The sequence below is a fragment of the Salvelinus namaycush genome, chromosome 9 (assembly GCF_016432855.1).
Source record: "Salvelinus namaycush isolate Seneca chromosome 9, SaNama_1.0, whole genome shotgun sequence".
Classification (NCBI taxonomy): Eukaryota; Metazoa; Chordata; class Actinopteri; order Salmoniformes; family Salmonidae; genus Salvelinus; species Salvelinus namaycush.
Genome location: NC_052315.1, coordinates 13,215,101 through 13,231,154, shown reverse-complemented (window position 1 = coordinate 13,231,154; position 16,054 = coordinate 13,215,101). Strand labels below are relative to the sequence as shown.

The window sequence follows — 16,054 nt, the reverse complement described above, 5'->3', positions numbered from 1 at the left end:
GGCTAGCAGAGTAGAAAACTTGAAAATAAAGGAGAGACGCACACTCTAGGAGCTCAGATGCAAAAATGTTATATCGAACGTTTCGACAGCCAAGGGGTGTAGAATGATACAGGGCAGCTAGCCAATTGCACAGGCAACACACTGCTATTGGTCAGCCATACTGGTCTGTATTCACTCAACATTCAGCTTCCTCTCTCTCTCTTTTTATATCCCCCTTCTATCAATTCTCTCTCTCTCCTTCTCTTTCTCTCTGTTTATATCTCTACATCTGTTTCTCTCTATTTCTCTCTCTCTTTCTCTTAATTCAATTTCAATTTAAAGGGTTTATTAGCATGGGAAACATATATTTACATTGCCAACATTACACAGTAAACATTACACTGACAAACATGTTAAAAGAATATAGACATTTCAAATGTTATATTATTGGCTATGTACAGTGTTGTAACAATGTGCAAATAGTTGAAGTATGAAAGGTAAAATAAATAAACAGGTTGTATATTTATCTCTGTTTCTATCTATCCATTTATCTATCTATGTATATTTTCTCTCTCTCTCTCTGTTCAGTGTGCCTGCTGACTGGGCAGTTGAGCTCCATGGAAACTGCTATTGAATCCAGTTTTTGGATCTTATCTCTCTCTGGCTGGCCGGCTGGCTTTCGCTGGCTCTTGCGTTGGGATAGCTGTATTAGCTGCCTCACTAATGACTATGTATGCGGCCCAAAATGGGCCCTGGTTAAAAGTAGTGCACTATTTAGGGAATTGGTTGCCATTTGGGTTGCATCATATGTGGAGTCCTGCTTACTATCCATATCCATGCTCAATCCATCTATTGGACAAACAAACAGAAGAAAAAAGAACAGTAGTAGAGTCCAATATGGAGATTGGTTCAAGTCAATCTACTAAAAGGGTTTACTCTTGTTGTTTCAAAAAGTGAATTATAACTGAAGTGAATGGTAATTGTAAAGCGTTGAAAGTGTATGTTTAAATGTTTCAGAGGCCACAAACTGCAGTATAAGAAAAATAATAAGAGCAAAAAGCAACGCAAGCAAAAGCGACGACGCCAAACTCAATTTCCACTATAAAAGAATGCAGCTAAAGTAGCTGAAAGTAAAGCAGGACAAAACAATGCATATTTATCAGGGGAAGTGTGTCTTTTTCCTGCCCCAAAACAGGATGTCCTTTTAGCCAAACTTTTTGGTATTTTTATTCTTCTTCCGCTGTCTGAGCATAGGGTTTCCTCTGTCCAGCCATGTGCCTTCAGGACCCTTGAATACACACATTCACACACAGACACACACACACACACACACACACACACACACACACACACACACACACACACACACACACACACACACACACACACACACACAAACACACGTGCACATATGCATGCACACACGCACACACACACATGCACACTTATGCAAACACACACACATGCGTGCACACGCACATACACCCTTTACTGATGACCAGCGCACAAGTTCAATACTAGCAGCCCCAGCCAAGTCCTTCAAGATCTCAGAGTGCTCTCCTGCTGTGCCTATTCTATAGAGACTCCCCTCTACCCCTCTAGACTTTTAGGACTTGGTGCCCAGTTCCTGCCAGGCCTTACTGGCATGGTTAACTACCCCACTAAAATCTGATGCATCAACACAGCACTCATAAATAAACAATATATTAAAATGAAAGGGCGTAGGAAACCATGCAATTTCAGATATTGGACCTCGAGCTCTATTAAAAACCCAGACTACATTAAAATGTCTGAATAGCCTTACCAGAGTGACATACCAGAGCGTGACGTACCAGAGCGTGAAGTACCAGAGCGTGACGTACCAGAGCATGACGTAACAGAGAGTGACTTACCAGAGCGTGACGTACCAGAGAGTGACGTACCAGAGCGTGACGTACCAGAGCATGAAGTACCAGAGAATGACTTACCAGAGCATGACGTACCAGAGCATGACGTACCAGAGCATGACGTACCAGAGCATGACGTACCAGAGAATGACGTACCAGAGCATGACGTACCAGAGAATGACGTACCAGAGCATGACGTATCAGAGCATGACGTACCAGAGCATGAAGTACCAGAGCATGACGTACCAGAGAATGACGTACCAGAGAATGACGTACCAGAGAGTGACGTACCAGAGCGTGAAGTACCAGAGCGTGACGTACCAGAGCGTGACGTACCAGAGCATGAAGTACCAGAGCATGAATTACCAGAGCATGACGTACCAGAGCATGACGTACCAGAGCGGGACGTACCAGAGAGTGACGTACCAGAGAGTGACGTACCAGAGAGTGACGTACCAGAGAGTGACGTACCAGAGAGTGACGTACCAGAGAGTGACGTACCAGAGAATGACGTACCAGAGCATGACGTACCAGAACATGACGTACCAGAGCATGACGTACCAGAGCATGACGTACCAGAGCATGAAGTACCAGAGCATGACGTACCAGAGAATGACGTACCAGAGAATGACGTACCAGAGCGTGAAGTACCAGAGCGTGACGTACCAGAGCGTGACGTACCAGAGCATGAAGTACCAGAGCATGAATTACCAGAGCATGACGTACCAGAGCATGACGTACCAGAGCGGGACGTACCAGAGAGTGACGTACCAGAGAGTGACGTACCAGAGAGTGACGTACCAGAGAGTGACGTACCAGAGAGTGACGTACCAGAGCGTGAAGTACCAGAGCGTGACGTACCAGAGAATGAAGGTACCAGAGCATGACGTACCAGAGCATGACGTACCAGAGCATGACGTACCAGAGCATGAAGTACCAGAGCATGACGTACCAGAGCATGACATACCAGAGAATGACGTACCAGAGCATGAAGTACCAGAGCATGAAGTACCAGAGCATGAAGTACCAGAGCATGAAGTACCAGAGCATGACGTACCAGAGAATGACGTACCAGAGAATGACGTACCAGAGCATGACGTACCAGAACATGACGTACCAGAGCATGACGTACCAGAGCATGACGTACCAGAGCATGACGTACCAGAGAATGACGTACCAGAGAATGACGTACCAGAGCATGACGTACCAGAGAATGACGTACCAGAGAATGAAGTACCAGAGCATGAAGTACCAGAGCATGACGTACCAGAGAATGACGTACCAGAGAATGACGTACCAGAGCATGAAGTACCAGAGCATGAAGTACCAGAGCATGAAGTACCAGAGCATGAAGTACCAGAGCATGAAGTACCAGAGCATGAAGTACCAGAGCATGAAGTACCAGAGCATGAAGTACCAGAGCATGAAGTACCAGAGCATGAAGTACCAGAGCATGAAGTACCAGAGCATGACTCTCTGATATTTAAGTGATACAAGAGGTAGAAATAGACGACCAAGACATTTGTTTTCCAGAGTTCAAATAAAACTGAACTTTTCAATGCTCCTGCACTCAATTCCATTGTAATGTGAAGCTCACATAACTGTCCCCTACCCTCAGTGTCCCCCCTCAGTGTCCCCTCAACCCCCAGTGTCTCCCCACCCCTCAGTGTCCCCCCCAGCGTCCCCCAACCCCCAGTTCCCCCCCGTGTCCCCCCACCACTCAGTGTCTCCCCAGTCCCCCCCCGTGTCCCCCCACCACTCAGTGTCTCCCCAGTCCCCCTCAGTGTCCCCCTACCTCCCAGTGTCCCCCACCCCCCAGTGTCCCCCACCCCTCAGTGCCTCCCTTCCCCCAGTGTCCAATCATGTCCCTGGTCCCCCTTCTTACCTTGAGATGTGAAAGCTGTCTCCTGTCATCTTCCAGTTGCCTCTTCTTGTTCTCGACCTCTGTCTGCCTCTTCCTCTTCTCCTGTTGGTGCATAAGGAAAACACTGTCAATATCAGGGTAGAAGACAGTCAGTTTGAGGAAAGACAGTCAAGGTAAAGAGGATGCATTGGGCAGAGTAGAGATGATATGATCACCCTAAGAAACATTGGCAACCTGTTCTACCCCTGTAGGTTCCTGTTGCTCAGTGGATTGGGGCATAGTGCCAGCAACAGTAGGATCGTCTCTGTTTTCTAGTAAACAGTGACATAACAGTGAGTAATCAGTGAATGGTCCATTACGGCACTAAATGCCCAGTGCAACTGATATTTGGCCTCATTTGTTTGTGTCTTGGACTCCTCAGCTGGAATAAAAACTAAAAAATTCAAACTTTCATCTACTAAAGACCAGTACTAACCATATTCAAGTGTGTACAGAAATATACAAGAATACTTTTTATTCTCGCGTGTAGTTACAGAGAGGCTACTGTACAGACTGTCCATTCAATCTCCTCAGTAAATACAATTTACCACAGATCATAGCAATAGAGAAATGAAAGGTCTGTTAGAAGAGCTACACTCCTGACACAGACCCTGTGGCTGTAGTGGCCAACTACAGAGATAAGATTTACTAGGCCATTCCACTCTAGTAAGTACAGAAGAAACCATAGACACTCTCCTCCTAAAGAGCTGTCCTGTTCAACAGTTACATACTTTGACATGTGCTGTGTCACAGTGTCCCTCCTTCAGGCTTGGTATTTTGATATGAAAGAGTTGTTTGAAAGGGCATTCTAGGCTGAACTTCATACAGTGCTGGATAAGGTGACTAATCTAAATCAATATGTGCTCTATGTTGAGTATACAGAAGGTTTGCTGGATAGAAATGGTTTACTTGAGGTTATAGGAACACATTGCGTGACTCTCTTATGCCCCAAGATGACTTGGACTTATTCAAGTCCTTATATTCAACCTCCCAAACACACACGCACACACATGAACAGATAGACGCAAGCACACACACACACACACACACACACACACACACACACACACACACACACACACACACACACACACACACACACACACACACACACACATTTTAAATACTTTATTTGAATCCACCAATCATATAACATCAAGACAGATTCAAACATTTAAAAGTTCTGCGATACAAGGACACATAAGGATACAAAAAGCACCTTGTCCACACAGCTAGGCTGCCCTTAACGGCTGAAACAGAGCAGTACCTTGCCGGTTACTTTGCCATAGTCTGAGACAGGCGTGCCATCTGAAGGCCACATACCGTAAGCCTATGTACGTGGCCGAGACTGACAAATATCAGTACCACCAACTTGCACTTACTGTATATCCCAGGCTGTTCAAGCGCGATACAAGGGGCTGGAATTTAAGAAGCTTGTCAGAGGCCGGATCCATGTCACAATCAAATGAGCAGCCCACTTCCAAAATGTTCTTCCTCCACAACAACACACACATACACACGCACACAATGAGCCGTGCATTTCTCATTGTGCCAGGAAAAGGAGGCTCCGAGGAGGAGGAAGGGGAGGACCATCCTACTCAGTGAATTTAATCAAATAAAAACAGTGAATCATTTTAAAAAGTTTGGCTTTTTGGATAAAACTATACTAAACTCACTCCCGTTCAAAAGTTTGGGGTCACTTAGGAATGTCCTTGTTTTTGAAAGAAAAGCACATTTTTTGTCCGTTAAAATAACATCAAATTGATCAGAAATACAATGCAGATATTGTTAATGTTGTAAATGACTATTGTAGCTGGAAACTGCTGATTTTTAATGGAATATCTACATAGGCGTACAGAGGCCCATTATCAGCAACCATCACTTCTGTGTTCCAATGGCACGTTGTGTTAGCTAATCCAAGTTTATCGTTTTAAAAGGCTAATTGATCATTAGAAAAGCCTTTTGCAATTATGCTAGCACAGCTGAAAACTGTTGTTCTGATTAAAGAAGCAATAAAACTGGCCTTCTTTAAAATAGTTGAGTATCTGGAGCATCAGCATTTGTGGGTTCGATTACAGGCTCAAATGGCCAGAACAAAGGAATTTATTCTGAAACTCATCAGTCTATTCTTGTTCTGAGAAATGAAGGCTATTCCATGCGAGAAATTGCCAAGAAACTCAAGATCTCGTACAACGCTGTGTACTACTCCCTTCACAGAACCACGCAAACTGGCTCTAACCAGAATAGAAAGAGGAGTGTGAGGCCCCGGTGCACAACTGAGCAAGAGGACAAGTACATTCGAGTGTCTAGTTTGAGAAACAGATGGCTCACAAGTTCTCAACTGGCAGCTTCATTAAATAGTACCCGCAAAACACCAGTCTCAGCGTCAACAGTGAAGAGGCGACTCCGGGATGCTGGCCTTCTAGGCAGAGTTGCAAAGAAAAAGCCATATCTCAGACTGGCCAATAAAAAGAAAAGATTAAGATGGGCAAAATAACACAGACACTGGACAGAGGAACTTTCATTCATATGCTAGGTTGTAACAACCTCATGATGGGTACAGGGAAAATGTGAGTATCATGTAGTAGCCTAAACCAATCGATGTTACATTGAGCTGGGAGAATGGAATATGAATGACAGTCATCCAACATGCTGTAATAGAAATAAGGCCATTTTCATAAAACAATGTATCTTCCTTAAATTTAAACAGCACCAATCACAACTGGTGGCAGGGTATTATGTTTAAAAGATCTGGCCATACTCTACATGACTTCCTCTCTGCTCTGTCTCCAGACAAGTCAGCTCCAAGCCAGCTCCAAGCCAGCTCCAAGCCAGCTCCAAGCCAGCTACAAGCCAGCTACAAGCCAGCGCCAAGCCATAGAAATACAGTTCACAAGCCTGCCAACTAAAACCCAATCAAAGACAATCCACTTGCCCTTAAACCCAGGCACTTGTTGATCAGAGATTAATTGTATAGGTGTGAGCAATATGGTTGAAACTATCAGCCTATTGGGGGTGGGGGACACTGGGGGGTGGGGGGGACACTGGAGAGTGGGGGAACACTGGGGAGTAGGGGGACATTGGGGGGTGGGGGGGTAAGGTAATAAGTTATTGGCTGAGCCTTTCACATGCCAGTGTGATAGCCAACGCCTCGTTCTATCCATCTTTGCTCTGTGTTGGATAAGCTGGCCCTGTCTGTGATTGTTTTCTCCACATCTGTCTATGTCTCTGTTCCCCTCAGTTTTTTTAGCACAGTATGAAAATGCATGTATTTCCTCCCTGTCACGTTCCTGACCTGTTTTCTGTTAGTTTTGTATGTGTTAGTTGGTCAGGACGTGAGTTTGGGTGGGCAGTCTATGTTTTCTGTTTCTATGTTGGTTTAAGGGTGACCTGATATGGCTCTCAATTAGAGGCAGGTGGTTTTCATTTCCTCTGATTGAGAGTCATATTAAGGTAGGTGTTTTCACACTGTTTGGTGTGGGTGGTTGTCTCCTGTGTCTGTGTAAGTGTATGTTACGCCACACGGGACTGTTTTCGGTTTTGTTTGTTCGTTCGTTTTATGTAGTCAGTTTTCCTGTTATTGCGTTCTTCACGTTATATGTAAGTTCGTGTCCAGGTCTGTTGACTGCGTTTGTTATTTTGTAAATTCTCAAGTGTTTCGTGTTCGTCGTGTTTTCTGTTTTGTTTAATAAATATTATGTCGAACTACAACGCTGCAGTTTGGTCAAATCAATACTCCTCCTTTTCGGATGAAGAGGAGGAGGAACGCCGTTACAGAACCACCCACCAAATTAGAACCAAGCAGCATATGTTCGAGCAGTGGAATACACAGGACTACTGGACTTGGGAGGACGAGCTGGATGGAAAAGGTCCATGGGCACAGCCGGGAGAATATCGCCGTCCCAAAGCTGAGCTGGAGGCAGCGAAAGCAGAGAGGCGGCGATATGAGGAGGCAGCAAGGAGACGTGGCTGGAAGCCGGAGAATCAAGCTCAAGACCGGAGATATGAAGGTACGCGGCTAGCAAGGAAGCCCGAGAAGAAACCCCAAAAATTTATTGGGGGGGGGCTAAGAGGTAGTGGGCCAAGGGCAGGTAGGAGACCTGCGCCCACTTCCCAGGCTAACCGTGGAGAGCGGGAGTACGGGCAGACACCGTGTTACGCAGTAGAGCGCACGGTGTCTCCTGTACGTGTGCATAGCCCGGTGCGGGTTATTCCACCTCCCCGCACTGGTAGGGCTAGATTGAGCATTGAGCCAAGTGCCATGAAGCCGGCTCTACATATCTGGCCACCAGTAAGTCTCCTTGGGCCGGCTTACATGGCACCAGCCTTACGCATGGTGTCCCCGGTTCGCCTACATAGCCCGGTGCGGGTTATTCCACCTCCCCGCACTGGTCGGGCGACGGGGAGCATTCAACCAGGTAAGGTTGGGCAGGCTCAGTGCTCAAGGGAGCCAGTACGCCTGCACGGTCCGGTATTTCCGGCGCCACCTCCCCGCCCCAGCCCAGTACCACCAGTGCCTACACCACGCACCAGGCTTCCAGTGCGTTTCCAGAGCCCTGTTCCTCCTCCACGCACTCTCCCTATGGTGCGTGTCTCCAGCCCAGTGCCTCCAGTTCCGGCACCACGCACTAAGCCTCCTGTGCGTCTCCAGAGCCCTGTACGCACTGTTCCTTCTCCCCGTACTCGTCCTGATGTGCGTGCACTCAGTCCGGTGCCACCAGTGCCGGTACCACGCACCAGGCCTATAGTGCGCTTCGAGAGGTCAGTGTGCCCTGTCCCTGCTCCCCGCACTAGGCTTGAAGTGCGTGTCTCCAGTCCGGTGCCTCCAGTTCCGGCACCACGCACCAGGCCTACAGTGCGTCTCAGCCGGCCAGAGTCTGCCGTCTGCCCAACGGCGCCTGAACTGTCCGTCTGCCAAGCGCCGCATGAACTGCCCGTCTGTATTGAGCCTTCAAAGCCGCCCGTCTGCCATGAGCCTGCAAAGCCGCCCGTCTGCCATGAGCCTACAGAGCCTTCCGCCAGACAGGAGCCGCTAGAGCCTTCCGCCAGACAGGAGCCGCTAGAGCCTTCCGCCAGACAGGAGCAGCCAAAGCCTTCCGCCAGACAGGATCAGCCAGAGCCATCCGTCTCCGCAGCGCCATCTGAGCCATCCGTCTCCGCAGCGCCGTCTGAGCCATCCGTCTCCGCAGCGCCGTCTGAGCCATCCGTCTCCCCAGCGCCGTCTGAGCCATCCGTCTCCCCAGCGCCGTCTGAGCCGCCCGTCTGTCCCGAGCCGTCAGAGCCGTTAGTCAGTCAGGAGCCGCTAGAGCCATTCGTCAGTCAGGATCTGCCAGAGCCGCCAACCAGACAGGATCTGCCAGAGCCGCCAACCAGACAGGATCTGCCAGAGCCGCCAACCAGACAGGATCTGCCAGAGCCGCCAACCAGACAGGATCTGCCAGAGCCGCCAACCAGACAGGATCTGCCAGAGCCGCCAACCAGACAGGATCTGCCAGAGCCGTCAGCGAGCCATGAGCGTCCAGAGCCGTCAGCCAGCCATGAGCGTCCAGAGCCGTCAGCCAGCCATGAGCGTCCAGAGCCGTCAGCCAGCCATGAGCGTCCAGAGCCGTCAGCCAGCCATGAGCGTCCAGAGCCGTCAGCCAGCCATGAGCGTCCAGAGCCGTCAGCCAGCCATGAGCGTCCAGAGCCGTCAGCCAGCCATGAGCGTCCAGAGCCGTCAGCCAGTCATGAGCTGCCCCTCAGCCCAGAGCGGCCATTTATCCAGAACTGCCCCTCAGTCCAGAGCTGTCTCTCTGTCCGGAGCTGCCCTTCAGTCCGGAGTTGCCCCTCTATCCTGACCTACCTCTCTGTCCTGTGCTATATCTCTGTCCTGAGCTACCTTATCCCGGTGCTGCCCCTTGTCCCGGTGCTGCCCCTTATATTAAGGTTACCATTAAAATTAAGTGGGTGTAAGATGAGGGTGGTCATTCTAAGGGGGAGACGTAAGCTGGGATTGACTATGGTGGGGTGGGGACCTCGCCCAGAGCCTGAGCCACCACCGTGGTCAGATGCCCACCCAGACCCTCCCCTAGACTTTGTGCTGGTGCGCCCGGAGTTCGCACCTTGAGGGGGGGGTTATGTCACGTTCCTGACCTGTTTTCTGTTAGTTTTGTATGTGTTAGTTGGTCAGGACGTGAGTTTGGGTGGGCAGTCTATGTTTTCTGTTTCTATGTTGGTTTAAGGGTGACCTGATATGGCTCTCAATTAGAGGCAGGTGGTTTTCATTTCCTCTGATTGAGAGTCATATTAAGGTAGGTGTTTTCACACTGTTTGGTGTGGGTGGTTGTCTCCTGTGTCTGTGTAAGTGTATGTTACGCCACACGGGACTGTTTTCGGTTTTGTTTGTTCGTTCGTTTTATGTAGTCAGTTTTCCTGTTATTGCGTTCTTCACGTTATATGTAAGTTCGTGTCCAGGTCTGTTGACTGCGTTTGTTATTTTGTAAATTCAAGTGTTTCGTGTTCGTCGTGTTTTCTGTTTTGTTTAATAAATATTATGTCGAACTACAACGCTGCAGTTTGGTCAAATCAATACTCCTCCTTTTCGGATGAAGAGGAGGAGGAACGCCGTTACACTCCCTCTCTTCACTCTGCATAGAGCTGCCACTGCACAGCTTTTGACAAGGTAAGCTAGGAATCCAACTGTAACTTTTCAGAAAGTGAGATATTTCTTATTCACGCTACAATCCGATCTCGGATCAGTTCTTCCCTGAGTGAGCCAAAATGACAATGTTCACCAGGGTAGGCTGTCATTTTAAATAAGAATTTGTTCTTAACTGACTTGCTTAGTTAAATAAAAGGTTAAAGATGGCTGGCTCAGTTGGTTATAGTGCAGAGTTATAACACTACGGTAGTGGGTTCAATTACCATATGGGCAGAATAAGCTCAATTATTTGACTATCGTTATAGAAAGAGAGGGGAGGGGAGTTGAGGGTATTGGAAGTGAGTGTTTGTTAGCTTTTTTATTTACAGTGCGCATTTAAACTGCAGTCTGCAGCACTGGCCTTGGCTAGGTCTGTCTGTAGGTTTTGTTCATGCAGCATTATTAAAAACGGTACAAATTAAATTGAAAGAATGAGAGAAGGAGACAGAGAGAGAGAGATGGAGGGAGAAAGAGAGGTAGGGAGAGGGGTAGAGAGAGAGTGAAAAGGGTGGGTAGAGGAAGGGGGAGGTACAGATGGAGGTAGAGATGGAGGTAGAGATGGAGTCTAGAGATGGAGGCATGTGAGTACCTCTCTCCTCTCTCTCCATCCAGGCAGAGATAGAATAAGGCAGAATCTTTAAATATAATTGTGTGTGTGTGTGTGTGTGTGTGTGTGTGTGTGTGTGTGTGTGTGTGTGTGTGTGTGTGTGTGTGTGTGTGTGTGTGTGTGTGTGTGTGTGTGTGTGTGTGTGTAGGGCAGATAAAGACATAGCGAAAGCTTGGTAGAAGGAGAGCAAGATAGAGGAGAGGAGAAAGAGAGTTTGGGGCTAAAAGACACGGGCTTAGGAATGAAAGGTTTTAATTCTCCTTCCCAGTTGGTAAGAATGAATGATTAAAGCCGCAAAAGATGAATGCGCAAAACGCTCATGGAACACCCTCGGAAAGCTCAAGATGTAAATGAAAGTGGATGAGGAAATCTCCAATAAAATCCATCAAACCCAAACCAGTCCATCTACTACTGTATACAAGCATATTAGGTGCTGCAATCGTTTCCCTGCTCAGTAATGTCGGAGTATGTCAATCTGTGTAGATTGTACTGTATAGAAAGTGTTTTGAGGGTGAGAGTGTAACAGTGTAACACATGTGGCATGATGATCTCATCACTTACCGCTATAGCCTGGATTCTCTCCTGCTGTGACAGCCCCTCAGACATCCTGCCAGAAAGAGAGAGACAATTGAAATTGAATTGAGAGAGAGAGAGAAAGAGAGAGAGAGAGAGAGAAAGAGAAAGAGAAAGTGAAAGAGAGAAAGAGAAAGAGAGAGAAAGAGAGAGAAAGAGAGGATGTTAAACACGGTTAACAAGAAACCCACAAGACAATTGGCCGTGAAGACAACATTCTGAAGACACAGCCAGTCTAATAGGTTTGTGGTCTTAGATACTATGGGTCTCTTTGCATTTCAAACATGTTGATGTTGAGAAGTATGGGTAAGGCCAAGTTACGTTTCTTCTACCCATGGTTACCTTAATTACAAACTATTAAATTAATTTCACAAACAGACATTAACAAGCATCTCACTCCCTCTCCTTCTCTCTCTTTTGATTACAAATGCACAGGAGTAGCCCCATGTTGCCAAAGCACAGTCAAATTAATGCCAGTCAGTGACACTTCATAAATCAAAAGAACAAGCAAATCATGATACACACACTGCAGAAATGATAGAGCCTAGGTATTTAGGATTGTAGAAAAATCTCTCCTTCACACACAGAGACACATACACCAGAGAGAGAGAGAGTGAGTGAGTGAGTGAGTGAGTGAGAAAGAGAGCGATCTGTATTTCATCCATTGATAGCTGTAAAATCCCATTCCCGCCGGTCAAGCATTTTACTAGAAAGGAAACACATGTATGCATCTATGCTTTCATACCTGAGGAATTCAGAATTTATCTACCTGAGGAATTCAGAACATTCATTCCTGAGGAATTCAGAACATTCATTCCTGAGGAATTCAGAACATTAATTCCTGAGGAATTCAGAACATTCATACCTGAGGAATTCAGAATTTATCTACCTGAGGAATTCAGAACATTCATTCCTGAGGAATTCAGAACATTCATTCCTGAGGAATTCAGAACATTCATACCTGAGGAATTCAGAATTTATCTACCTGAGGAATTCAGAACATTCATTCCTGAGGAATTCAGAACATTCATTCCTGAGGAATTCAGAACATTCATACCTGAGGAATTCAGAACGTTCATACCTGAGGAATTCAGAACGTTCACACATGATGAATTCAGAACTTTTATACCTGAGGAATTCAGAACTTTCATATCGGATTAATTCAGAACTTTCACACCCGAGGAATTCAGAACATTCATACCTGAGGAATTCAGAACTTTCATATCGGATTAATTCAGAACTTTCACACCCAAGGAATTCAGAACATTTGCAGATCAGTCCCATGGCTGCTTAGCTTTCCTACACACATTATTTCATAGATACACTCAGTCATATGTGTATGGTTAATATTCATGCGTGAATGTTTAATAGTCATGTGTGTACGGTTAATATTCATGCGTGGTTAATATTCATGCGTGTATGGTTAATATTCATGCGTGGTTAATATTCATGCGTGGTTAATATTCATGCTTGGTTAATATTCATGTGTGTATGGTTAATATTCATGCGTCTATGGTTAATATTCATGCGTGTACGGTTAATATTCATGCGTGTACGGTTAATAGTCATGCGTGTACGGTTAATAGTCATGCGTGTACGGTTAATAGTCATGTGTGTACGGTTAATAGTCATGCGTGTATGGTTAATAGTCATGTGTGTACGGTTAATAGTCATGCGTCTATGGTTAATATTCATGCGTGTATGGTTAATATTCATGCGTGGTTAATATTCATGCGTGGTTAATATTCATGCGTGGTTAATATTCATGCGTGGTTAATATTCATGTGTGTATGGTTAATATTCATGCGTGGTTAATATTCATGCGTGGTTAATATTCATGCGTGGTTAATATTCATGCGTGGTTAATATTCATGCGTGTATGGTTAATATTCATGCGTGTATGGTTAATATTCATGCGTGGTTAATATTCATGCGTGGTTAATATTCATGCGTGGTTAATATTCATGCGTGGTTAATATTCATGTGTGGTTAATATTCATGTGTGTATGGTTAATATTCATGCGTGGTTAATATTCATGCGTGGTTAATATTCATGCGTGGTTAATATTCATGCGTGGTTAATATTCATGCGTGTATGGTTAATATTCATGCGTGTATGGTTAATATTCATGCGTGGTTAATATTCATGCGTGGTTAATATTCATGCGTGGTTAATATTCATGCGTGGTTAATATTCATGCGTGGTTAATATTCATGTGTGTATGGTTAATATTCATGCGTGGTTAATATTCATGCGTGGTTAATATTCATGCGTGGTTAATATTCATGCGTGGTTAATATTCATGCGTGTATGGTTAATAGTCATGCGTGGTTAATATTCATGCGTGTACGGTTAATAGTCATGCGTGTATGGTTAATAGTCATGCGTGTACGGTTAATAGTCATGCGTGTACGGTTAATAGTCATGCGTGTATGGTTAATAGTCATGCGTGTACGGTTAATAGTCATGTGTGTACGGTTAATAGTGTGTGTACGGTTAATAGTCATGTAGTCATGTGTGTATGGTTAATAGTCATGTGTGTACGGTTAATAGTCATGTAGTCATGTGTGTATGGTTAATAGTCATGTAGTCATGCGTGTATGGTTAATATTCATGCGTGGTTAATAGTCATGTGTGTATGGTTAATAGTCATGCGTGTACGGTTAATAGTCATGTGTGTATGGTTAATAGTCATGTGTGTACGGTTAATAGTCATGTAGTCATGTGTGTATGGTTAATAGTCATGTAGTCATGCGTGTATGGTTAATATTCATGCGTGGTTAATAGTCATGTGTGTATGGTTAATAGTCATGTGTGTACGGTTAATAGTCATGTAGTCATGCGTGTATGGTTAATATTCATGAGTGGTTAATAGTCATGTGTGTATGGTTAATAGTCATGCGTGTACGGTTAATAGTCATGCGTGTACGGTTAATAGTCATGCGTGTACGGTTAATAGTCATGCATGTACGGTTAATAGTCATGTGTGTATGGTTAATATTCATGCGTGGTTAATAGTCATGTGTGTATGGTTAATAGTCATGTGTGTATGGTTAATAGTCATGCGTGTATGGTTAATAGTCATGCGTGTACGGTTAATAGTCATGCGTGTACGGTTAATAGTCATGCGTGTACGGTTAATAGTCATGCGTGTACGGTTAATAGTCATGCGTGTACGGTTAATAGTCATGCGTGTACGGTTAATAGTCATGCGTGTACGGTTAATAGTCATGCGTGTACGGTTAATAGTCATGCGTGTACGGTTAATAGTCATGCGTGTACGGTTAATAGTCATGCGTGTACGGTTAATAGTCATGCGTGTACGGTTAATAGTCATGCGTGTACGGTTAATAGTCATGCGTGTACGGTTAATAGTCATGCGTGTACGGTTAATAGTCATGCGTGTACGGTTAATAGTCATGCGTGTACGGTTAATAGTCATGCGTGTACGGTTAATATTCATGCGTGTATGGTCAATAGTCATGCGTGTACGGTTAATAGTCATGCGTGTATGGTTAATAGTCATGTGTGTATGGTTAATAGTCATGCGTGTATGGTTAATAGTCATGTGTGTATGGTTAATAGTCATGTGTGTATGGTTAATAGTCATGTAGTCATGTGTGTATGGTTAATAGTCATGCGTGTACGGTTAATAGTAATGTGTGTATGGTTAATAGTCATGTGTGTATGGTTAATAGTCATGTGTGTATGGTTAATAGTCATGTGTGTATGGTTAATAGTCATGTAGTCATGTGTGTATGGTTAATAGTCATGCGTGTACGGTTAATAGTCATGTGTGTATGGTTAATAGTCATGTGTGTATGGTTAATAGTCATGTGTGTATGGTTAATAGTCATGTGTGTATGGTTAATAGTCATGTGTGTATGGTTAATAGTCATGTGTGTATGGTTAATAGTCATGTGTGTATGGTTAATAGTCATGCGTGTATGGTTATTAGTCATGTGTGTATGGTTAATAGTCATGTGTGTATGGTTAATAGTCATGCGTGTACGGCTAATAGTCATGTGTGTACGGTTAATAGTCATGCGTGTATGGTTAATAGTCATGCGTGTACGGTTAATAGTCATTTGTGTATGGTTAATAGTCATGCGTGTACGGTTAATAGTCATGTAGTCATGTGTGTACGGTTAATAGTCATGTAGTCATGTGTGTATGGTTAATAGTCATGCGTGTACGGTTAATAGTCATGTACTCATGTGTGTATGGTTAATAGTCATGTGTGTATGGTTAATAGTCATGTGTGTATGGTTAATAGTCATGTAGTCATGTGTGTATGGTTAATAGTCATGTGTGTATGGTTAATAGTCATGTAGTCATGTGTGTATGGTGTATGGACTAGAGCTACAGTAGGACCCTATAATCTGTTCACGTCACTGACTCCTGATTAAGAAACAAATACAAGTAA

At 44.9% G+C, this 16,054-nt stretch overlaps 1 protein-coding gene across 1 annotated transcript in view; it reads right to left on the bottom strand.

The window, feature by feature from the left end:
- Window positions 1-16,054, bottom strand: part of LOC120053692 (paralemmin-1-like) — a 69,679-nt gene that overhangs the window by 31,381 nt on the left and 22,244 nt on the right. Inside the window, exons 2-3 of the mRNA XM_039000881.1 lie at window positions 11,616-11,661; window positions 3,751-3,831 (exon numbers count right to left, since the gene is read on the bottom strand). Of these exons, the coding sequence (XP_038856809.1) occupies window positions 3,751-3,831; window positions 11,616-11,661 (127 nt within the window). The remainder of the gene's footprint in view (window positions 1-3,750; window positions 3,832-11,615; window positions 11,662-16,054) is intronic.